The sequence below is a fragment of the Macadamia integrifolia genome, chromosome 12 (genome assembly GCF_013358625.1).
Source record: "Macadamia integrifolia cultivar HAES 741 chromosome 12, SCU_Mint_v3, whole genome shotgun sequence".
Taxonomy (NCBI): domain Eukaryota; kingdom Viridiplantae; phylum Streptophyta; class Magnoliopsida; order Proteales; family Proteaceae; genus Macadamia; species Macadamia integrifolia.
In genome coordinates, this window is record NC_056568.1 from 29,631,073 (window position 1) to 29,655,501 (window position 24,429).

At 37.5% G+C, this 24,429-nt stretch overlaps 2 protein-coding genes across 3 annotated transcripts; one reads left to right on the forward strand and one right to left on the reverse strand.

Annotated features, from left to right (window-relative positions):
- Positions 1-5,918: 5,918 nt before the first annotated feature.
- On the forward strand, positions 5,919-22,591 carry LOC122057956 (calmodulin-binding transcription activator 5-like). 2 transcript variants are annotated; one of them, XM_042620327.1, is made up of 14 exons: positions 5,919-6,122; positions 6,211-6,498; positions 7,059-7,184; positions 9,061-9,176; positions 9,465-9,553; positions 9,709-9,754; positions 9,847-9,967; positions 10,152-10,304; positions 10,382-10,440; positions 14,137-14,520; positions 18,183-18,868; positions 20,124-20,670; positions 21,790-22,101; positions 22,195-22,591. In XM_042620327.1, exons 2-14 carry the CDS (start codon positions 6,435-6,437, stop codon positions 22,216-22,218), a joined length of 2,727 nt encoding a protein of 908 aa, XP_042476261.1. In that variant the 5' UTR covers positions 5,919-6,122; positions 6,211-6,434; the 3' UTR covers positions 22,219-22,591. The 2 variants fall into 2 exon arrangements, with proteins under 2 accessions (XP_042476261.1, XP_042476262.1); XM_042620328.1 differs by having other exon boundaries at positions 5,919-6,094.
- A 378-nt stretch (positions 22,592-22,969) lies between these two features.
- On the reverse strand, positions 22,970-23,563 carry LOC122056926. Its single transcript, XM_042618892.1, has one exon. The coding sequence runs from the start codon at positions 23,561-23,563 to the stop codon at positions 22,970-22,972; it is 594 nt and encodes a 197-aa protein (XP_042474826.1).
- Positions 23,564-24,429: the final 866 nt, after the last annotated feature.

Below are 24,429 nucleotides of genomic sequence, written 5' to 3' on the forward strand. Positions count from 1 at the left end.
GGTAATTTGTGTATCCTCTTAGAGTCATGGTAGTCTTCAAAATTTAAATACTTGACTGGTAATTTTGTTTGGGCTTAAATTTGACACATTTGAATTAGGACCTAGCTACATCTTAACCAAATCAGATCTTTATAATCTATCATGGGATATTTATGTTATTGATAGACCAATAAAAAAATATATTTAAAAAAAAAAAAAACCAACAAATTTAAATAATCATTTGACTATCTGTATATATATTATTATTGTTATTATTTGTAAATATTTGCATATATGTTCATGTGTTTAGATTATGTGTAGAGATTCTCTGATTTGACAAACCACGGTGGTCTAAGTACACAAAAAGGTAGAAATGACATTCTAAGGGGATAATTCGTACACCCCATCCAATAAAAGAGACTTTTATTCCATTTTCGTGGTCTAGAGTACTCGATCATAATGTATTGTCACTATCCCATCACAGGGCTGCTGAAGTAGAACTTTTCTCCATATATAATATTACACTATAGAATATATATTTGAAAATGTTTCCAAATGACAATCTATTATACATATATTAAGGCTCATATATTTAAGAAAATTTCAGCAATACATCTAAGAGTTTCAAAAGACAACCCTTAAACAATGCTTATATGTTACCCAAAAAAATGTTCAATAATGCTTATATAAATCTTATAAAAATATCACTAACAATCATTTTAGATTCTTCTTCTTCTTCTTCTCTCTCTCTCTCTCTCTCTCTCTCTCTCTCTCTCTCTCTCTCTCTCTCCTATTACACTTAGTAAACAATTAATAAAAGCAGTCTAAGCCATCAAAAGTGAGGTCACACTCATAAGAAAGAATAATGTGAAATTGATACAATGCATGCCTGCACCATGATGATATTATAATATATATAATCCAATTATCATAATACATGGTTCAATTATTAGGGCATAATGATCCAGAGGGCCAACCAAATTTACCATTGAACTAGTTGAACCAAGCTATATAACAAAAACAAAAAGGGTTTGGCCACAGGATTTGGGTGTAGGTTAAATAAGTTGCGAACTCAAAACATCAAATTTTCTTAAACCCTAGTTATTAAAATATAAATAAGATCGTGAGACTGTCTGCTACTCAGACGGTCAGACCAAGCGGAGGTTGAAGCTGGCGGGATTTTGCAGGGCTTGTGTATGGTGACTTCTCAAGGATGAAATATATCTGAAGTATGATTTTTCTCCAAGAAATTACATCAACTTATTCCGATGCCGATGCATAGTTGTTGGCCACTCATCAGTCTTGCCACATTTTGGGATCTCTATGTTTATTTTGGTCACCTGAAGTTTGTGCACAGATGCATGTATTCTGACCCTGCTATGTTATACTTAAGAACTATCTGGGACTTGGTTAATCTAGGGTATATTAGTACAGACTCAACAGGTTGTATATATCTCTAGTTTTTTGTAATATATTCTCTTTTCTATCCAAAAAAAAAAAAATCATGTGACCGTTGATCTTGGATGGATGCTGAGAACAGTGAAAAATATTTAGGACTTCCACCAAAGTAAATTCGTAGGTGTTATCTTGATTCATGAAGGAAAACATTTTCCACTAAACAATATCAAAATCTAAAACTAAAAAATGCATTTGATTAAACAATATATATATATATATTTTTTTTTTTTTTGTGAAAGATTAAACAATATCAACATTAGTGAAATGGTCTCCAGGATACCACTAATTTATATTTCTTTACCACTCCAAACTTTTACAGTCCTTTGCTCGTGAGTCGTGACTGTTCCTACTTGGATAGGTATCATTTGAACCAATTAAGTTGACTTGTAATTTGACTGGATTTTATTCCGATTAAACTTACTTTTATCCATATTGAATCTGGATGAGTTAGGCCGAGTCAGGTGAGTTCAGCCAATTCCAACCGACTCTAGCCAATTATACACAGATTATGGGATGATCTTATAGGTCCAAGTTTAAAAAGGGCATTATAACACACACACGAACACGTATGTATATAGAGAGAGAGATATGGGGTCTTAAGCTTAGTAAATGCATAATATTTTAATATTTAATTATTGCATTTAAGGATATGAATGCATACCAGTAATGAGATCCACTTAAGTATTCCAATTCGTGCATCCCCAAAAAAAAACTGAAATGGTTTTTTTTTCTGTAATGATAATAACATGTTATTTCCTTTGAGATCACAGAAACAAAACCACATTTTGTGCACATAAACCAGATTACAACAGTGTTATTAAGCAAATTGAATTTTGGGTAAGAAACGGCATCAACCTCCCGTGAAGGAAGACCATGTGATATCTGTCTCATCTCAAATTAATAATTCAACCCCACAAATACGCTTGTTATCACTAGTATAACAGATGTAAAAACAAATGTCTATTTGGGCTAGTGTTCTCATCTCTCATAAGCAAGATATTTTATGGGAAACAAATTATGGTTTTCCAATAAAAGATGGTGAAGCGGAGGCCCTAGGTCTCTTGACTGGGTTGGGGTGAGAAAGAACCAACAGATGGAAAGTGGATCAGGTGTGGAGTGACTCGAAAGCAATCGGACTTCTTCTTAATAAGAACTGTGATAAAATACTAAATCCATGGCCAAGAACTCTAGTAATGTTGTGGGATGAGATGGATAACCATTCCTATTATTCTCACTTTTGTAATATAAGCAGACATAGACTTCTAGGAGATCTTAAGGAGATGGCCTATTAGACTCTAACTAGTAGGACTGCTAAGTACTGGATGAATATGGACGGTAATAGGACCAATATTATCTAATGCATATTTTCTTTTCAGCTTAAAATAAATAAATAAATAAATCTCATATTAGATGATTGGGAGACACTTGGGGTGTGTGTCTTGGTGTTGTCAACCATCCGATGTCCACTGAAGGAATTGGCGCACTTGAGAGGATCTGGAATTCTGGATCTATACCATACGTAATGTATTCAAACCATCTCCAATTCGGGGGTGCTGGAGAGCGAGAGAGACACACACATATAGAAGCACACATAAAACCCTCACCGATACTCTTCAATACCCCAGGTTGGAGAGGATCTCATTTCATGCGTAACGTAAAAAATGGATAAATTACATATAAGTTATCAAAACGTATAAAGAAATTGCATTTATGGTATCTAGCATTTTAAAAATTACATTTAAAATGTACAAGCACAATCCGTATTAAGTGTTATTAACATGTGATGATTAAATTATCAAAATATTCCAAGTTTCTATGTGGGACATATTGATTGTAGGATGAAATTATCAAAATCTCACAAACAGTTTCCCTATATCATTTTATAGTAATTAGGAAAGGCTAATCTATGATTAGGTCATATCTTTTTGCACAACTGTCATGAGAGATGTAGAAGAAAAGCAATAAATTGAGTGTCACTATAGTTCCATAATAACTATATAATATTTTCATTGGAAAAGGCTGGGGTATGCCATTTGTATGTCCAGATTGACGTCTCTCCCTCCTCCTTTTCTTGGAAAAGTTCTCTATACCCCTCACATCTCAATCAACATGTTGGATGAACCATTAGCCCTGGAAATGCGGGCATACCTAACCTCCTCCTTATTTTCATTTATCAAGAGAAAACAAGGAATGGCAGTCATAAAGATTCACCATGAAGTTTTGTTGGATATGCATTGACCAGAACACCCCTATATTATTCCCACTCCTTCTCCCTTCTCTTTAAGTTTTTTTTTTTTTTTTTTGGTAAAGTTTCCCTTCTCTTAAGATGGATTGGTTAAATTTAAATCGGGCAGGTGGGTAAAATGTGCACTCAATTAAATTAGAAGGGGCAAATCTGAAAGAATACAGTGGCCTTTCATCCTCTATAGGGGCAGAAACGGTATTACATGTAAACATTTGATGTCCCAAATATTTTTTATTTTTTAGTAAACAGCCGCCTTCCATGTTTATCTGAAATGACATCTTCCATTCTTTGTATTTATATGGCCGTGCACAGAGCTTTCTCACCAAATTTTAAGAGAAGGGAACAGGATGCCCTGCCGCATGTGGAGGACTTTTTTTGCCCTTTTTGGTGTTCGACTTGTGATTGGTCCATACCACTAGTTCACTAGAAGTTGGTCAACATGCCTAGCACAAAGGGTGGTCCAAACAAACACGACTAACATACGAAATTATGATTCAATCCCCTATTTTTTGTGAGAATTATATGATTATCCACTTTTATCTTTTTCATCATAAAACTATTCACACAAAAGTTTTGGTTAATAAAAATGATCAAAATCAGGTTTGAATTTACAAAATTACCCACTCAAAGTTTCAATTAACAAAATACATGACTGTATGTAAAAGATAAAGGAGAATCACTGTCTTCGGTATTAGTGTTTTTGTAAGTCTAAACCTAATTTTAGATATTTTTATTAATTAAATTTTAGGTGAGTAATTTTATAAACTCAAACTTAATTTTGGGCATTTTTATTAATCGAAATAGAATTAAAGGTAAATGATGGTAATGATGTGAGAACATTTTAACACCGAAATATAATTCCAATGAATTGGTGTATAAAAAAAACATAAAATACACATATGGGGATTCAATAAAAAAGAAAAGAAAAAAAAAGATAGTAAATAATATATATGAATGAGTTATTGATCACTTTATACTAAACTTTACGAGGGACAAAAAGATGGTTAAGATTCGAAGGGGAAATGAACGATCCCTAGTCGTGTGGCCTTTGCGCTAGCATGGGAGCAATGAGAGGGTGCATATGGGCATAAAGCCTAGTTGGTTTGGGTTTCACAGGGGTGGGGGTGAAATTTCATCACCGATGTGTCTAGGCATAGGGGCCACGTGATTAGGGACCGTTCTTTTGCCAAAATTTAAATATATGATATTATTTCATCAAGGTATGATTGCAAGTTGAAACTATTTAACAAAATCGAACCAAATCATTTAAATTATATACACAAAACAATGGTTATGGTTTTAAAACGTGAAACCGTTTATCCAACGTTGTCTTTCAAATCAATCTATTGGTTTTGAACCAGTTAAACCATTAAGAATCAGTAAACTATTAAATCGATTATACAATTGCCGATTTAAAAACAGGTCAGTATTGATATTCTATATAAATAATTTATAGTGTTTTATAGAGGATTTAGACCATATAAAATAATTTAAACTGTTTTTTTTTTCTCTCAAATCACAAGTTGGGAATATATTCCTCGGTTTAAGTCAAACAGCATCAGATTTCTTTATTGGATTTAAAAGACAGGCCAGTTCCTAATTGGGCTTATTACTGTTAACTCAATTCAATAACAAAAATACTAACTTGAAATTACTAATCATTGAATACCGAAACTAGTAGCCTGAAATGACAATTAAATCAAAACCTATAAAAAAAAAAAAGTTGCTTTATGACTACTCTTTCCCGGTGGTTGAGCTGATCACAGAATACCGTTGTACGTTGGTATGCACTGCTTCGACTAGATGAATTACATGAATTTTTGCAATCTTAATACAGCCTATCCTAAATATGAATATGTTATACCCGTAGCAAATCAATCAATAGGTAGATGTAGATCATCCAGGGGCATAAAAAACCCAGTTTCGTGGATGAAAATATCTGTTACCATCAGATTTACATCCATGGGAACAGTTTAATAAATGGTTTGATTCTCATTTATCTTCAACCAAATTTAAACCAAATCAATTAACACTCTTAACTATTATTATTATTCTACGCTTTTAATCCGTGTCTGTAACGTAGGTTTACAAGTTTCTACGCTTTAATCCATATTTAGAACGTAGTTTAGGAATTTAAGGCATCCTAAGACAATCTTTGTTGGCCTTTCAGTTTCAGGATTAAAATAGCTAATCTGCACTCATATCTAGTCGTTGTGGATTTATCTAAAGCGGAGAAATCTCATTTGAATTAGAAAAAGAATGGTTCAGAGTATAGGTTTTTTATTCCCCTTTATCTTATTTATAATTTATAATGGGAATGAGAATGTTGGTTATATAAAAAAATAGTTAGGGCAATTACCATTAAACCAATGGAAACTTGTTACTGTTCTTCAGAGGGTTTCTGTTCTTCAGGTGTTTTGATCTTCCAATTGAAAGAATGGTGATTTGTTCTATCTGAGTCAACAGAATCAGTTGCCTTCCAAATCGCATTTTGCTATTATCTGACCGTATTTCGATATTATTTACAGATGGTTTTGATTTTGATTACTGAAAACGACACTTGGTAGGACAGAATCAGTGTATCGCAGCAATTTCTCGCTTCAAATTGATCGAACGGAGAAAGGGAGTTCCTTTCTAACTCGTCCTAGAAAAATTCCATGAGATTTGTTTGTTTCCCGAATGTTTACTTTCGCAGACCAGAGCTGAAGAAGGGTTCGAAGTTTGGAAGTCTAGAATAGTTTCTTGGGAAGCCATGGATGGTAGTGATCCTGGGAGGCTTGCGGGATCGGAGATTCATGGATTTCATACAATGGAAGGTATAGAGCCTAATTCTTTGATTTTTACTTTGTTGTCTTTATGTTTCTGTTGTTAGAAACGTTTTAGAAACGTTTTAAGAAATTGTTGATTGGTCGCTCTTGGTCTTTTCTTATTCATGGATTGCTGGAAATGGGTGTTCAATTTTGACTATTATGTCTTCGGATTGTTGTCGAAATTGTTTGTCAGATTTTTTTTCCAGAGAAAGGAATCGTAACCACGAGTAGCTTCAACTACTGTTAGGCCAATATCAGTTTTTTTCTTGGATTCATATTTCATAATTTCATATATGTTGGTATGTTCTCTTTAGAGTATATAATTTCCAGCAGTGGCATCATTTAGTCCGTGTGATAAATCCATGTTTGATACGGGTGGATTTTTGGCCTTGAAACACTGAATACTGAATTCCACTGAGTGCTTAACCCTAACGATCTTTATGTAGGTAGACCACCTCCAATGGACCATTTTTACTTGTTTAATGATACGATCAATACAGTATGTGTTTCTTACATAGTCTTCTAATTGTTATTTAGCTATTTTGTTTCCTTCATCATGTGAACAGATTTGGATGTTAGAACTACAATGAATGAGGCCACAACACGGTGGCTGCGGCCGAATGAAATTCATGCAATACTCTATAATCACAGCTATTTCAACATCCATGTCAAGCCAGTGAGCTTACCTCCAAGTAATCACTTGTTCTTTCTCATCCCGTTAGGTGTATTACAGTTTATTTTCTTTTAAAATGCATGTTTACATTGTAATTCAGAAACTTGTAAGTTACTCCACCCTTTCCCTTTTTTTCCCTGTTTAAGAAAAATAAAAACAGAACAATAGGGAACCATGTTGTTGAGGTTCATGGATCTGTAGCGCACTTCAGTCAGGCACATGCTCTTTTGCGACTGTTGGCACCTTGTTACAGGTGGCCAGGTGTGCCAAGAGCGTGCCTGCTTGAAGTAGGCAAATATACTTTAATATCTTACCTTTTCTTTTTTATGTATTTAGTTGCAATAATACGAGCTATTAGACTCATCAGGTAAATATATATTAAACTGTCTTTTTTCCCGAGACAGATCAGAGGCACCCTGGATTCCAAATAGGACAAAACCTAGGAAATCAATCAATTTCATTCCATCTCCTATAAGTATTTGTGCAAGTTTAAGATACTCGGGCAAATTCAAGGTGATCAGGATCAGAGAAATATTTCTCTGAATACTGAAAGTTTTATTGAACAGGCTTATGCCCCCCTTCTCTCTCTCTGTTCAGTTCAAAGAAGACAACATGGTGATGATTTGATAAAAGCTTCAAATGTTACCAGCTTGAACTTACTGAAGGATATATTCAAGAAATGCGAGACCTTCCACGTTCTGAAGAAGTTTGCGGAGAATACTTAAGTGTGGGTGCTTCCATTTGGGATTTGAGTTTGCCGGATTTTCAATGTTGGAGGTCGTTTTGCTTACAGTGGTTTTGACAAGCATGTTCTTCAAATGCCAGAAATGTGTATGCTGGTTGACAAGAATGGGAATGTGCTTGATGACCAACTAGTCTCTATTAGATGTATCTTCAGGAATTTTTGGCAAAATGTAATGGGAATCCATTACCTGATTGCCTATGGATCTCACTACCCAATTCTAGCTGCCTGGCGTATCCCTCTAAGTTGAATTGACCCAAAGACAACGCCCATAGCTTGCTTGCAGACCCATAGACTCAGGACCTTAAGATATTTGTAGAAGTGTAACTCTTTACGAGTTTATCATCTCGGGCACTGTAACTCATTTGGAGTTCTGGAACTAATAAGTTGAATGTAAAGACCAAAAGGTTATATAGAAGTTGCTAAAATGGTGGTTCATCTTTTTAAGTATTTTCTACTATAAGAGGCCAGATGCTAGTTCCTTTTGGGTAGTGAAGTTGATATTTTAGAATTCTACCACAATCTGCTGATTTGTTTGGTGAGTATGGTGTTGTCTTCATCAAGCCTTATTTAATTCCAGTGAGACCAAGCTTTTTTTAAGTGCGAGTTGTTGTTCTTATATCTATCTTTTATTTCTTTTCTTATCTTATTGTTCTTACTTGTTAGATTCTATGTAAAATTTTGTGCACCTTTTATCCTGCTAGAGCTCAATCACATCAAAACACAGTCCCATAACTTAGGTTACTCCCTATTTGTTCTGCATCTGTTGCTTGGTAGACATATTTTTCTATCATTTGGCATGTTAAGCATGTACATTGGAATCAAATCTCCATTCTCAGCTTTCTTCTGCAGTCTGTGTGAACTAGGAAATATAACAGATCAACTCATGATAAGAGTTTTGCATATTTTCGAAGGGATTATTTCATGCAATTCTATGTAATCTCCATATCTTTTACATGTCATTGATATATCCATGCATTTGGGAACGAGTTTGATCTTGTAGTCTGAGTTCATTGCTTTTTTAGGTGAAACAAGATGTACTTTTGGGGTTCTCCCCCTTATGTTTGAATGTATTAATTTAAGGTTTATGTGTTATGGCAGCAGTAATTTGATAAACAATAATTCTCTTTAATGTCTTTTCTCCCATACTTAGGTGGCACAATTGTTTTGTTTGACCGTAAAATGCTGAGGAACTTCCGGAAAGATGGTCATAACTGGAAGAAGAAAAAGGATGGAAAGACTGTCAAAGAAGCTCATGAACACTTAAAAGTCAGTTACTTCCTCTGATGCAGCTTGTTTTGGTGTAGTATGCAACATATGCCTTCTTGAAATCTGTAAATTGTGGTAGCTGAACGGCCAAAAAATCCTCCTAATTCTGTACTTGTGTGGGCTTTCTTTTCAGAATTACTAATCTTACGTGATTACATATTTCTTATCTCTTATGAAAGAATGTCCCTCATTTTTTGTCTTCTAAACAATTCATTGTACAAATATTTGCTCTCAATTGATAATCTCTACAATCACTGAATCCCTTCATGTTCTCACTTCATCCTATAGGTTGGTGATGAAGAAAGGATCCATGTGTACTATGCGCATGGTCAGGATAACCCCAACTTTGTTCGCAGGTGTTATTGGCTGCTTGACAAGTATGTTGTTCTTATTTAAGTGTGAAAGAATCATATTTCAACTACTTATATCTATCATTTTTGGATGCTATAAAATTCTATATTTAGTAGTATGTGTTCAATCAAATTTTTTGATTTTGGAATCTTTTATCTTTCCCCCCCGTCTTTTTCTCTAGGAAGCAGGAACACATAGTCCTTGTGCATTATCGTGAAACATCAGAGGTAACTTTGTTGGTGTATTATGCTTTATTAACTATTAACGTCAAGTAAGGTAATCATACATTAGATTACATATATCACTGCATGTGATACAGTTGCAAGGTTCTCCTGCTACACCTGTTAATTCAAATTCCAGCTCAGGCAACTCTGACCCATATGCTTCTAGGGTTTTATCGGAAGAAATTGATTCTGGGATAGATCCTGCATTTTATGCTGGTGAGAAAATATTCCATGATTTTTCTGTAACCCTTTTAGTGAAAATAAAAATGACTATGTTATTTGATTTGTTCTTGGTCTTGCAGTTTTCATTATCATGTCATGTGAATAAAATAATATGTGGTCTTACTGATATGGTTCTTGATATCTACAAATCCTAATGTATTGTTATTTATAATATTAGGTTCTGTCTCTTCTCTTGTTGGTGAATCGGCAGAGCCTGGTGATAGTGTGACTGTTAGAAATCATGAGATGAGACTTCATGAGATTAACACTCTTGAGTGGGAAGATCTCCTTGCAACACAAGTTCCCAATGATCTTGCAGGACCTAAGAGAGGTAATAACTTTGAACCTTTTCCAGATATACCCAGCTGTTCACCTTAGAGACCAATAATTGCATTTTATTTATGACAGACGAAGTTTCACATTTTGAGCAACATAACCTCTATGAAATGAGCAACTCTAAAAGCAATGTAAGTATATCTAGCCACAGTTACACAATGTTCTTTCAATGTTTAGTCCTTTCCATAATTTGTCAGTTATATCTAGCCACAATTACACGTTGTTCTTCAATGTTTAGTCCTTCCCATAATTTGTCTGTAATACTATGTCCTGTTATATTTTTTTGTGTGAGACCGTTAAAGCTTATACTTGATGAACAGTTACTCGATGTCCCTGTTTAGACAAAAGGCCTAACTCTCTTCTCTGTTGGCTTAAAAGTCAGTAAATACATTTGTTCTTCTGGCAGCATTTTCTAGGGTGCACACACACACACACATGGATGAAGTTAATATTTTCCCAGATTGGTGAAATCTGTAAAAGTCATTGGTTGCTACATCGCAAGAAATGGACGACATGGGTGGGCTTGGGCTGAGCTTGCCTTGACATCCCAAATATATGCTATGTGGCAGCTCTATTGGCACTCAAATTTGTTGAACATGTTGTCCACATCATCATCTATGAACCTAGTAAGTTTCAGTTCAATTCAATTTAAGAAATGAAAACTTTGGAAATTGGTTGAAAATTCAACATTGGATGCTCTAATCATTGAAAATACAAAGGCTTAAGTCTTTACATGGTCAACTTAATGTAAGATTGGGTCACAAGTGATCCTAATCCCAGGCAGGATCTGAAATTCTGGCTGAATAGAGAAGATGTCCTCCAATAGGCTTGGTTCTAACTCTCAAACACTCTCACAGCAAACAAATAAAAGGAAAATAAGAAAAGAAAGAGAATTCAATGGAGGGTTGAGAAGGGGGAAGAAGAACTAGTGAATGTGCATCTCACCACTAGGGTTTAGACATCTTACCCAATTGCATCCCACAGCATAATAACATTAGCCATCTTTTTTTGTTTCATTAATAAATTCATGTTCAATGTTGTAGCCCCTTACAAACTTATATAAAAGACTCAAAACTGGCTCAAACACTAAAAAAGAAAGGCCTAACCCAATCCTTAACTAATTGGAAAACCTAAACTGACTAGGAAACTGAAATAACAAAGGAAATAGACTTAAAATAAGACTCTAACTAATGAATTACCATTTTTCTACTTTCTACCCATAGTTTAGGCCCATTAATGTGGCTCATTACAAAGAAAACCCATGGGATCAAAGGCCCAACACATACATAATCCAACCCAAAGCTTATTTGTAATAAAATGAGCCCATTAAGTGACTTATTTGCATCAATTCACGCTCTCTTAGAAAAAATACGTCGTCGAATTTTGTAGAGAGTGAGGGTGATTATAGCATGGTGCACGTTCTTCTTCAAACCGTAGAAAAATTCGGGTAGTTCTTTGATAATAAGGATGTAGTCTAGAATGTGAGGAGTTCGATCTTCTAAATACTTCAATATGATGATGAACTCCACATGCTTAACTTCAACAACCTCAAATGTATCCATATAGTCATCCACGTGAATGCCTTCAACCACTGTGTTCTTGACCTCCACAATTTCAATCTCAAGGTCCTTAGGATCTTCCTCTAGGCTGTTCACAGTCATCATAGTTGTTATAGTGTCAAGTTCATTAGTCTCAATCTCATTGTCCATTGTGGCAACCTTATTGCTTTTGAATTCTTCCACATGAGTCTCGTTGATGGGAACATCAATGACTAGCTCTTCCTTGACAATAGGAATTGCTGGATTTTCTTCAACACTAACCTCAACTTTTGAATCTAGTTCATTGGTTGGAGGTTTCTTCTCTTGTTGCTTCTTTGCAATTTGTTGCAACATAATGGCCATGTGGTCAAATAATTCCTTCATGCTCTTGTCACCTGTGGGTGGCTTTTGGGGTGTAATTGAAGGGAATTCTAGTGGAAGGAAGTACATACTTCGTTCACGTTTAAATACGTATATGCCCGCCAATTCGTATTGTATATCGTCCCAAGTTCTAGGTTCACGCCCTTGAGCTTGAAGTTGCCTTTCACGGATTCTCCATTGTATTCGAACACAATCACTCATTTGGAGCAAACGTATTGAAACTGTTGCGTCTCTGTCAAGTTGTAGTTGTCAAAGTACACATCTAATTCATATATCCATTCAAGAAAGATGTGTGCAGAAAGTTTCTCACGAAATTCACGTGGTTCCATTTTTGGTCTGGCTAGGCTCTGATACCAAATAATGTAAGATTGGGTCACAAGTGATCTTAATCCTAGGCAAGATCTGAAATTTTGGCTGAATAGAGGAGATGTCCTCGAATAGACTTGGTTCTAACTCTCAAACACTCTCACAGCAAACAAATAAAAGAAAAATAAGAAAAGAAAGAATTCAATAGAGACTTGAGAAGGGGGAAGAAGAACAAGTGAATGGGCATCTCACCCAATTGCATCCCACAGCACAATAGCATTTGCCATCTTTTTTTTTTTTTCCATTAATAAATTCGTGTTCAATGTTGTCCCCTTACAAACTTATATAGAAGACTCAAAACTAACTCAAACACTGAACAGGAAATGCCTAACCCAATCCTTAACTAATTGGGAAACCTAAACTAACTAGGAAACTGAAATAACAAATGAAATAGACTCAAAACAGGACTTTAACTAAACTAATGAATTAAATTCCGTTTTCCTACTTTCTACCCATATTTTAAGCACATTAAAGTGGTCCATTACAAAGAAAACCCATGGGATCAAAGGCCTAACACATACATAACTCAACCCAAGGCTTATTTGCAATAAAATGAGCCCATTAAGTGACTTATCTGCATCACAACTGTACAATAGAGATGGGACTATTGACACATGGCTTACCCTTTTTTTTTGGGGGGGGGGGTGTAGCCGTGTAGGTTCCTATCCAAAGGTCAGTTTGACCATAAGAGCACTCCATGTGGCAGACAATAGGTGGTCTATCAAGGCAAGCTTGACTTGATGGCTGCCAGGGGAACCTTTGGCGTTGCACACAGCCACACACAATGCCTTATGTGATGATATGTATTATTGCTGAATTTACTTCAAGATAGTTGTTTCTTTTGTTTGTCATGTAGGTTGAATCCTCCGCTGCAGACATACTGATCCTTCACATTTTTTACTTTTCTATTGCACACATGATCATTCCGGGATTTGAACTCAAAATGTCAATTCAATTCTATTTTATGGTTCAGTCATCAAGATTTGGTTGCATGGGCTGCTTTAAAATGACTAAGTTTTTCATATATCGATAGTTAGTGTTGAGGCATATCATGGATATTCTGGCATGCTGGCCTGCCTTAAAGCCTATACTTGCTTCCTGCTATTCTAACTATGACATTTGTGAGAATGTGTTGAATCTGTAAACCAGTACCTGCAAGGGAGAAAGGGAACAAAGAAGAAGAAGAAGGAGAGTGCAATGGGGAGAGAGAGAGAGAGACACGATAGAATGGAATGATCTATCGTGTTCTAGTCCTTTAATTATATAATACCAAGTCAAAGGCTTTTAGTAGGAATCCTACTAAGATTCTAATTCTAATTACAGTAAGAAAAATATAACTTAGAAAAGGAAGTAATAAGTGAAGACCTAATGTAGTTACAAATCACATATTATCCCATATTCCATGGTACACCACACACTCGTACTACCCACTATGCTTTCACAGCATTTTAAGGAGGCTCAGAAACTATAATATTCAAAATATTGTTCTGTTTGATTCTTAACTTCAGCCGTGCATTAACCTATCTATGGTTCTCTTGGCAGGATACTCTTCTCCCAACAGACGATTTACCTGCTGCTGGAAGTGTTTCTGTTGATGTGAGACTACCAACCAGTGATTACTTTCAGACAATAGGAGTAAGTGACCAGATAAAGGATTCTGAAGAGCCTAGAAGGGGAAAAGATGAATCCTTGGGTGTTTCCATTGAAGGTTTGCAAACTCAGGACAGCTTTGGCAGGTGGATGAACTGCATTATAACTGATTCCTCGGAATCAATAGATGATCCACCACTTGAATCCCCAATTTCCAGCGGTCATGAATCAAATCTATCTGCTGTGATGGATTATAATCAACCTTCTATTGAAGAGCAAGTTTTCAGTATAGCTGAAGTTTCACCTGCATGGGCTTATTCAACAGAAGAAACAAAGGTCATTTTTATCCTTTGTTCTTAGTTGGTTCTTTCTTATGTTGACAAATTTATCCTCAATATATTTCTATCATGCAAAAATAGCTTCTTGTTTTGGCTTGCATATCTTATTTGAGTCTAGAACTATTTTGGGCCTGAGAAACAAGTCCCTCAGACGTTTGTATATGCGTCACTTATTGAATGTTTTATGGACTGTATGAACTTCCCACAGTTGCAAAAGAACATTTCTCCTCACTATCATGTTCATTTGAATGGGAGTAGACACAAAAAGAATGGGTGTGACTGGATAAAAACGCTCCACCTCAGAGTTAATAATAAATTTGAGATAGGTAGAGCAGTATCTATAAAACTTTATTAACTACTCTTGAAAGTATCAAATGAACCGGTCTAATTACTTAGGAGTACTGATTTAGTCATTTTCTGCTGGACTAGGAACCTATCTTTTGCAGAATACTCTCCGTAAATGTCTAGATTCAGTAAGTCTTGACCTTTGAAAGGCTATCTGGGTTTTGATGATAGAATTAAATGGGACTCATGGATGGCCTTTTAAATTTTATGGAAGAAAGCAATGCAGCCTGAATACACTTGATTTGGATTTATTATTATGATGTGGGCCCATGTAGGAACTTTTGATGTCAGTAGGGTCCACTTTCTGCAATTGATCCAAACAATTTAAAGCTGACAGAACTGAAGTCCATTACCAAACAGAATTTCTAAAATTACCTCTAGATCTATGACGTCAAGATTTTGTAAATTCTCAAATTTGGAAAGTTCAGCATTCCAGCCACCCCAGATTTGTTTTTGGCTACCCAGTGGTCCATTCAAGGTTTTGAAATCGGGATCACTGTCACCTTCGATCTGGCCAATCCAGCTGATATCCGTACAGGCCATTGTGTATCATATTGCCAGCCTCCAATCCGACCCCAAATACCGATATTTAAATCCCTATGATCGAACCCTGGAACGGATGACTGGGCCTTACTATTTGCCCTTTTGTTGTTCATGAAGGTTTTTAGTCACTGACTTCTCTGAAGACTTTGTTAAGGCTCTGAATGGTGATTAATTGATTAGCATGGGTTTTAGTGAGTAAATACATGAATGGAAAAAATTCCAGAATGGCAGCTGCTCATGCATAGTTTGATTTCAGAGTTCTGGGTTGTGGAGAATGATAATATGATATTTACTTATTTATATGGGTGAGGGTGGAACTTGGCACAATGGTAAGGTTGCTCTAGTGGTCATAGGTTCGAGTTGGGAAACAGCCTCTCCGTGAAACGGGGGTAAGGCTGCATACGTCATGACCCTACCCAGACCTCACAGTGGTGGGAGCCTCATGAACTGGGTACGCCCTTCTTCTTCTTCTTCTTCTTCTTCCTTTTTTTTTTTTTTTTAAATTTTATTATATATATATATATGTATGGGTGTAGCTCACACAAAACATGCGCATAATTCAAAAAACATGCATTTTTCCCCACTCCACAATATTGGGGGATGAAGTGCTGATTTTAACTAGAGTTGTCTTTTCATAAGAAAACTGAAGTCCCATGCTAAGCATGGACCATGGACCAAGCTTGACTACAATTCCCTATTTCTTGGGTTGGAAAAAGTAGAAATCAAGGGGAGTCTGTGAAAAGAAATATGGGTGCTATTTTTCAATAAATTCTTGGGAAATATATATATATATATATATATATTTTTCTCTTTTCCATTGGTGTGTTTTAAGAAATGTGGGCAAAGCAATTCATGCCACGGAAACCTATAGACTCTAGAAAGCAGATTCCCATTGTAGGCAATATGCTCTCCTAAAGTTTTTCAAATCTCAGTGATGCAGTCGACAGGAAGAAGAGAAAATTCCTAGTTGTCCACTGATTTGAGCCTTTTTCATTTCTAGCAGTTCCCTGGGGCAGCAGTTTAAAATTTCTTATGTTTCTATTTTTGTTTCTTAGCTTACGATTGGTTCTATTTCTCTTTTAGATTCTAGAAGTTTGTTAGAAACTGTGTCTGTGTCATAGTTCTTAGAGTGAGTTCTGGTTTCTATTCCAGTTCCTATTTTAGTTTCTATTTTGGTTTTTGGAAAGTTTTTCTTTGGAGTTCTAGCAAATGGTTGATCCCTTAGCATTGAAATAGGGATCAAACCCCCCCCCCCCAATGCACAGTTTCTTTTTCCTCAGCATTGAAATAGGGATCCAACCTCCTTCCTCTTTTAATGCACAGTTTCATTAGCAACCAAGCTTTCTGTTGCTGCATATTTTCTGTGTGGATTTATAATGTGTTTTGGGAGTGAATTCTCCTTGGGTGGATTCCCTTAGCCACACAAGGGGGACTTCAATCTTCCATTGTTGCTGTTAATTCAAGTTCTGCTACCGCTACTTCTGTCCCATGCCCATTGAATAAGTCAATTTGCCAGCTCATTCATAACCCTTTCAATACACTGTTTTGATCTCCAACCTTTATAACTCTCTCAAACCAACCCTGATTACTACCATGTTTAACCTATCATCCCTGCGTACCATCCCCTAGTGAAACCTGCCATAAAGTTCTGGTTTTAGACCTTTTTTTCATTCCCTTCCCGAAAACGCCCTTGTTCTGTCCAAGACTCCCATAAACCATAATTATACCCTTTCGACCTTCTCTGATCCCTGCCCTCGTTTGGATCTGGAAGGTCCTGTCGAGACCACCACTCTACGCAAGTTTGAATCCTCTCTGAACCTTGGATTTTGAGTTATTCAAATCTTCAAATCTGGCCTATTCTGAAGTTCTGTTAGTTTTCTGAAATCAGACTTCTTCTGACCTTACAATTCTGTTCAGAACTTCCAACCATCGCTACTTCAGACTAGAAACAGAGGTGTGGAGGAAGAAGAACGTGTTACCAAATATAGGATGACAGGCTTGATGGTTTGTCCTATGTTGATCTTGGGTTACCCAAACATAATTTGAATCCATTTACAAAAGTTTTGGAGAAACAAAGTTTTGTTTGCAGGTAAGTTCAGTTCTATCTGCTTTGAGTTGTTGACCATGAGTGTCCCTTAGGCCATCACCTGACGGTTTATAACATGAACACAATAGTTGTCATGGCGTCTAGGCGATCCCAGGCGTGGAGAAGGGATAAAAAATAAAGGAACTATAATGAAGATAGAGCGCCCTTCCCTCCTCTAATGAAGGCTTTTTCTTCTTCGGCCTGTTAATCTTCCTCCTGTTGTTGTATTTAAACTATTCTATTTTAATTCACTCAAGAAAAAACAGTAATGGTTAATGGTGGTGGAAATAGACAGGTAGTCTTGAATTCCTTCCATTGTCTGGAAACCTTGCATTTAACGTAAAATATGGTTGTATATGGAATGGGAGAACAAAAGATGCAACAGGGTTGTAGTAGACAGTCCTAAATACTAGCAAGAAAGGCTTGGACAATTATATAGTGATGATGTTTCTTGATCATGAGTGAATTTGTCCCAATTAACTTTGATACTTGAGAAAAACATTTTTCTTATAACATGAAAATTGTCATCAAAATCATTTAGAATATCATGTATTTAGATTAATGTGACATCCTGCTCTGTAGTGATCTAATCACAGAGAGCCAATTTTTCATTTTTCTCGGTGACTATATGACAAGGATTGGATGGTAATTATAAGATCTTGACATTTAATTAGCATTTTCTGCAGGTCAATGTGATCGGATGTTTTAGCAGGGAGGCTTCACATCTTGCACAGTCCGGATTAGTTTGTGTCTTTGGTGATGTATGTGTTCCTGCAGAAATGGTTCAGTTTGGGGTGTTCCGTTGTGTGGCATTACCGCATAACCCTGGCCCAGTTAATCTCTATTTGAGTTTTGACGGTTGTACTCCCATTAGCCAAGTACTGAGTTTTGAGTATCGGTCCCCAATAAATGACCAGGTGGCTCAACCAAAAGATGAGTGGGAAAAGTTTCAACAACAGTTAAGACTGGCACAATTGCTCTTCTCTACGACTAATTGTCTTAGTTTTCTATCTAGTAAGGTATCAGCAAATTCCCTGAGGGATGCAAAAAGATTTGCACATGTGATCTCTAACATTGACAAAGGTTGGGAACATTTAACCAAGTCAGTTGGCAATGGGATTTCGCTACCACTAGCCAAAAACAGTTTGCTTGAGCTCTCTTTGAAGAACAAGTTTCTAGAGTGGCTTTTAGAAAGAGTAGTTGAAGGTTGTAAAACCCCAGCTCGGGACGATCAAGGTCAAGGAGTAATCCATTTGTGTGCTATCCTAGGTTATACCTGGGCTGTTAAACCATATTCATATTCGGGCCTCTCATTAGATTTTCGGGATGCCTCTGGATGGACGGCACTTCATTGGGCTGCATACCATGGGAGGTATTTTCTTTTCTACTGCTTGAAATTGCAAAATTTTTATTTTCACTACCTATTGCATTCTCTTTCACTCTTAAAAGTTCAAAGCATCACCTCAAGATTTATTTAATTATCCTCTTCACTAGATGGCATCCTCTTGAACATTTACATCAAGACTCTCTCTCTCTCTCTCTCTCTCTCTCTCTCTCTCTCTCTCACACACACACACACACACACACACACACACACACACACGCACACACGCACACATACACAGAGACTTGTGTGGCGTGTATGCTCTCGCATTCATTCACCTAGGCACGCACACCAGTAATTTGTCTGAACTAGTTTTATTTAGTGCACACACCGGTAATTTGTCTGAATATCTAGTTTATGTTCTGATATCTCCCTGGAATTTTGTTTATGAGATATGGTACATGTTATTTCCCAAGAGTACATCAATCATTCAAACCTTTCTTGGCCAAAACTCATGTGGGAAAATGCAATACAGGAATGATCTGATTTAATATAACTGTGGCACAAAAATATGATGTAAAAGGAAATATCAAAAGCAGAAAAACACCAAAACTATTTTGAGTGATTAGTCATAGTTTAATGCTGTTTTTGTTCTAACGTGTGAATCTGAAAAATGTAATATATAAATAGACATCCATACATGTATTGGAAACCTTTAAAATGTTATTTCGTGTTTATTGACTTCTTTCCAAACCTTAAAATCAAGCTTAGGAAACCCTTGTTTCCTCAAAAGCACAAAATATACAACATCAGAAATTAATCTATTAACCAAAAGAGAACTATTGGGCTTCCTTTTTCGTGGGTGTGAAGTAGTTAAGAGCATGTAAAAGAAAGAGTGGCTAAAGGAAAGGGGACTCAGGAACTTTAGTCCACCCACCTTAGGCCAAATTACGAGTATGGATCAATAGGGTAGGTTGGTAATAACGTGTGCTAGCTGATATAGAATGCTGAACTGGATTTTCCAGACTCTAGAGAGACTTTTAGTAAGATGTGAGAAATATTGTGTAATATGTTTTTGCTCCTCAGAAAGAGAAAGTTAAATGTTCCATTTTCCCCAACGAGGAGAGACATTATGTGTGCATATGGCAGTCTCTGGCCTTTAATGTGCCATCACTTGATGTTTTTGTTTTCCAGTGTGTGTGTGTGTGTCTAACTAAACTTGTTTCAATCTATGGAGTGACTTCCAATGTTTAGCTTTTTACTACATTTTTAGTCTTTTACACTTGGTGATCTCCACATGTAGGAAGGAAATGGTTGCAGTTCTTCTATCCGCAGGGGCAAAGCCAAACTTAGTCTCGGACCCCACTCCAGAATTTCCTGGTGGACGTACTGCTGCTGATCTTGCATCTAAGAATGGACATGATGGCTTAGCTGCTTACCTTGCAGAAAAGGGGTTAATAGCGCAATTGAATGCTATGCACTTATCAGGAAACTTAAGTGGCTCCCTGGAAACTAGCTTCACAAACCTGGTTAATCCCATAAACCTCAGTGAGGATGAGTTGTGCCTGAAGGATACCTTGGCAGCATATCGGACAGCTGCTGATGCAGCAGCCCGTATACAATCTGCATACAGGGAAAATTCTCTAAAGCTACGGACAAAGGCAGTTCAGCTTTCCAATCCAGAGAATGAGGCCCGTACTATAGTTGCAGCTATGAGAATTCAGCATGCCTTCCGGCACCATGAGATGCGAAAGAAGATGGCAGCTGCTGCACGAATCCAATATGGTTTCCGTACATGGAAGATCCGGAAAGAGTTTCTCAATCTGCGTAAGCAGGCTATCAAAATTCAAGTATGCTCATTTAGTTAATGGCTTATTATTACTGATACATTTACTTATATACAACCCATGGGAATAGCTGTCAGTCCAAGTGCTTCCTTTGTTAGACCAGTGCTTTCTACCCTGTCAAGTTGGCCCAAATTAAGCAAGTCAGCCCTGGTCAAACGGTTCACAAGTAAATTCAGTCATATCGGCCCAAGTCATATGTAAATCAACCCACCTTGGCCACTTACCTACTTGGAGGGTTCACCATGCATGTTTCTACACTAGTCATGTGTTAGTGTCTCTTTATGGTCATGGGGCATATGTATTAGCAGTACTTTTGACCCTGCCAAATCGGCCCAAATTTTGGCAGTCATCCTTGTGCAATGGTTGAACGAGTCACTAAAGAGGCCATGGGGCCTCTTAATGGCCTCAAACCAGGCCCATTAGTTGGGCCTAAACTCCAGCCATTGGGCCTAAACTCCAGCCATCGGGCCTTATAATGCGGGCCACATTGGCCCCATTGCTGGCCCATATGAAGGCCAAAAGCGGCTGGCTCGATAGGGGCAGGTGTGGCCAATTGTGGCTCTTCCTCCTCATCACAGTGGCTTCAGGTTTACATGGGGAGAACTGGTCTGAAATATCTTTAATAATCGTTGCGGACCTCAGCGCAAGGGTAAGGTTGCTCCATTTCGACCTAGTAGTCACTGTTTTGAGTCAGGAAACAGCCTCTCCACGAACTAGGGGTAAGGCTGCATACATTATGACACTCCTCAGACCCTCAGTGGCGGGAGCCTTGTGCACTGGGTACACCCTTTTAGCCTTGTTCAAATGGTTCACAAGTAAACAACTGTCATAACAGTGCAAGTCAGTGACACACCAACGTTTCAGAACTACTAGGGGGGTTTGCTTCATAAATCCTGAATTGAGTCATCATATTAGTGTCTCTTTATGGACTTTGTGCTGGGGCATATGCATTGGCTAAGACAATCGCCATAAACCTTTCCTTTCCAGTATATATGATATTTTGGTAAATTATATGGTGGCTTGAATTTTTTCAACATCATGATTTGAATCATGCAGTTATGTTATATGATTTGCAATGTCTTATGACAAAGCTGCCTGACTTAAGAGTGTTTTCCAATTCAGGCTGCCTTCCGAGGTTTCCAAGTAAGGAAGCAATACCACAAGATTATTTGGTCAGTTGGAATTCTTGAGAAAGCACTTTTACGTTGGCGTCACAAGAGAAGAGGTTTTCGTGGGCTTCAGATCCAAGGCACTGAAGCTGCCGGAGTAAATCAGAGCCAAGATAGTGATGGGGAGGAGGACTTCTTCCGGATCAGCAGGAAGCAAGCAGAAGAGCGCATGCAAAGATCTGTTGTACGGGTTCAAGCCTTGTTCCGATCAAAGCAAGCACAGCTGGAGTATCGAAAGATGAAACTGGCCCACAATCAAGCTGCGGTAGGTGCTTTTTGTTTTGATTGGTGAATCTCCAGAAGGTGCAATTCAGTTTTTGTTGGCCTTGATTACTAAAATTTTTTCTACTTTGTGCAGTTGGAATATGAAGGGGCTTCTTGATCCTGAAGCAGATGAGAGGTGACGGTCTTTTAGGTCAAGCTTTGATAATTGGGGATTCTGGAAATTACACTGGCTCAAGCAGGCTGACGGTTCATTACAGGTTTTAGTTCTAAAAAAAGTACACATTTTACAAATTTATCCTCGACGAATATCAATGGATCAGTTTTGGCCTTTCGACCGACCCATTTCAACAGGTACATTGTTGTAAATTCATCTCTGAACCATTGTAAATCCTTATGGTCGTCATCCGCAAATTTTGAGTTTGGAGGCTGATCATCTTGTAAAGAAATTAGCTGAATATATGATCTGAATTAGAACTCAAAGAGTGTATGATACGTCAATGATGAATGCAGTCACTGTTTCATTTGTGAAATTACTGTCAACTCATTTTCTGCTCCTCGTGAGGGTGGGGATGGGGTTGGATTTTCTCTAGTTCATCATTTTAGAAAATCCAACATGCTCCCCCCACCATTTGATATGAGGGCAAAAAAATAAGGTTATAAATTATTTGATACCTTAAGAAAATCCCATCTGTAAGACGACCCTAAATAAACATCCATGGTGGCAACAAAGCACTCTGAAGTTCTTAAAGTGAAGACTCGATTAACTTGTACATGTGTGATTTCTTAGGACTCACCAAGTTTATTACAACCATGTAGCATACAGGGTTGCATTTTTTATATTAAGGACATAGAGGTATAGATAAGGCAACATTACATTTTCATACAGAGCAATGCCTTGTAGCCTTTTACTAAAACAACCAATGAGGGACCTTCTTCTCAATAGCTTTCTCCTTGATGGTGTCTAACGTGGGCTTCCATCCCTTACCAGATAATTGCCTGCTCAGAAACTCTGGCTTCTCATCGAAGTCCTCCAACAGATTCCCCAGCTTGTAAACCTTATCTGGTTTCTCCAGCTGACTACAATCCTGTCCATGAGACACAACCACATCACCTTCCATTCCCATTCCAATTCCAGACGGACATATCCGGGCGAATAAGGGGAGTATCTTTGCTGACGAAACAAGAGACTGTGATCTTAAGAGTATCTTGGCCTTGGAACGAATATGGCGTGCACCATCTGCTGTTAGTGATGCTGCCTTCCCTCCCTTCATTGGTAGCATTAGATAGATTTTGTGTGTTTCCAGCCTCTTATCCGCGGGCAATGGAACTGGTCTGTTTCCAGTTAGGAGGGACTGGAATTCAACCACAACTTCTTGTGGGTGCTCTAACATGAGCTCTGCAACAGCCAGAGGTTGATCGAACTCATGAACTTTGCCATCAGAGAGTATGACTCTGACTTTACCATTGTTGTATAGAGCCCGGCGTGGGATGTAGTTACCCATTATAGAGAGAGAGAGAGAGAGAGAGAGAGAGAGATGAAGCTATGAAGGGAAGTGCACCTCTTTGGAATTGAATTACAGAGGATGGGGGAAGCATGGAATGAGTTTTTATTAGCTTTTAAAGGGATGCGTCATGGAGTGGAAGGAAGGTGTTCGTTAAACTGCTCCATCTTGTGACTTCGTGGTTGTGTCTTGTGATGCGTTTGGGTTTTGAAATGACAATCAATGGAGTCGGTGATTTTAGTGAATGTGTTCATCTCTCAAATTCCCTATAACTGCTCCTCAAAATGAGAGAGAGAGAGAGAGAGAGAGAGAGAGAGAGAGAGTTCTAAATCTGTGGGACCGGTTCAGGGGTTTACCCACCATCTTACCCTACCTAACCAATATGAAACGAAGTCAAGAAACAGCCCAACCATAACATGTCTCGTAAACCATCGTTTTGAATCATAATTTAATATGACCGAGTTGGGTTGAAGTTTAATGAGCCAGTTCGGTTTACATCAGTGAGGTCTTAGTTTAATATATTTAGTGGCTAGGGATCACTACCTGGTCATGTAACCATTGTGCCAGTGGAGGGACCAACTAAGGGAAACACAATGAAATCCAACTAGGGGGCAGGGTGGTCTTTTCACCACCCCCTAGATCTAGGCATAGGGGCAAGCGACCAGATGGTACTCTTCTTTCTCCAATTTTGGACAAGTAAAACTCTTTTCTCTTGTTCAAAATACTCTTGCACCTCTATGTATGCTTTCTTTTAAACAAGATTGAATCATGAGGTAGATGAACCTCCTACTTACGCCCTAGTCATCACCACCATCATTTCCTGTTGGGTATAATGTCTTGAATTCCATCACTAGCATTCTTTAGGG

Coding starts and splice junctions, on each gene's coding strand:
- LOC122057956 (XM_042620327.1), top strand. CDS start 6,435: ATGGATGGTAGTGATCCTGGGAGGCTTGCGGGATCGGAGATTCATGGA. Junction 6,499..7,058: donor TGGATTTCATACAATGGAAG/GTATAGAGCCTA, acceptor TCATGTGAACAG/ATTTGGATGTTAGAACTACA. Junction 10,305..10,381: donor TCTTGCAGGACCTAAGAGAG/GTAATAACTTTG, acceptor TATTTATGACAG/ACGAAGTTTCACATTTTGAG.
- LOC122056926 (XM_042618892.1), bottom strand. CDS start 23,563: ATGGGTAACTACATCCCACGCCGGGCTCTATACAACAATGGTAAAGTC.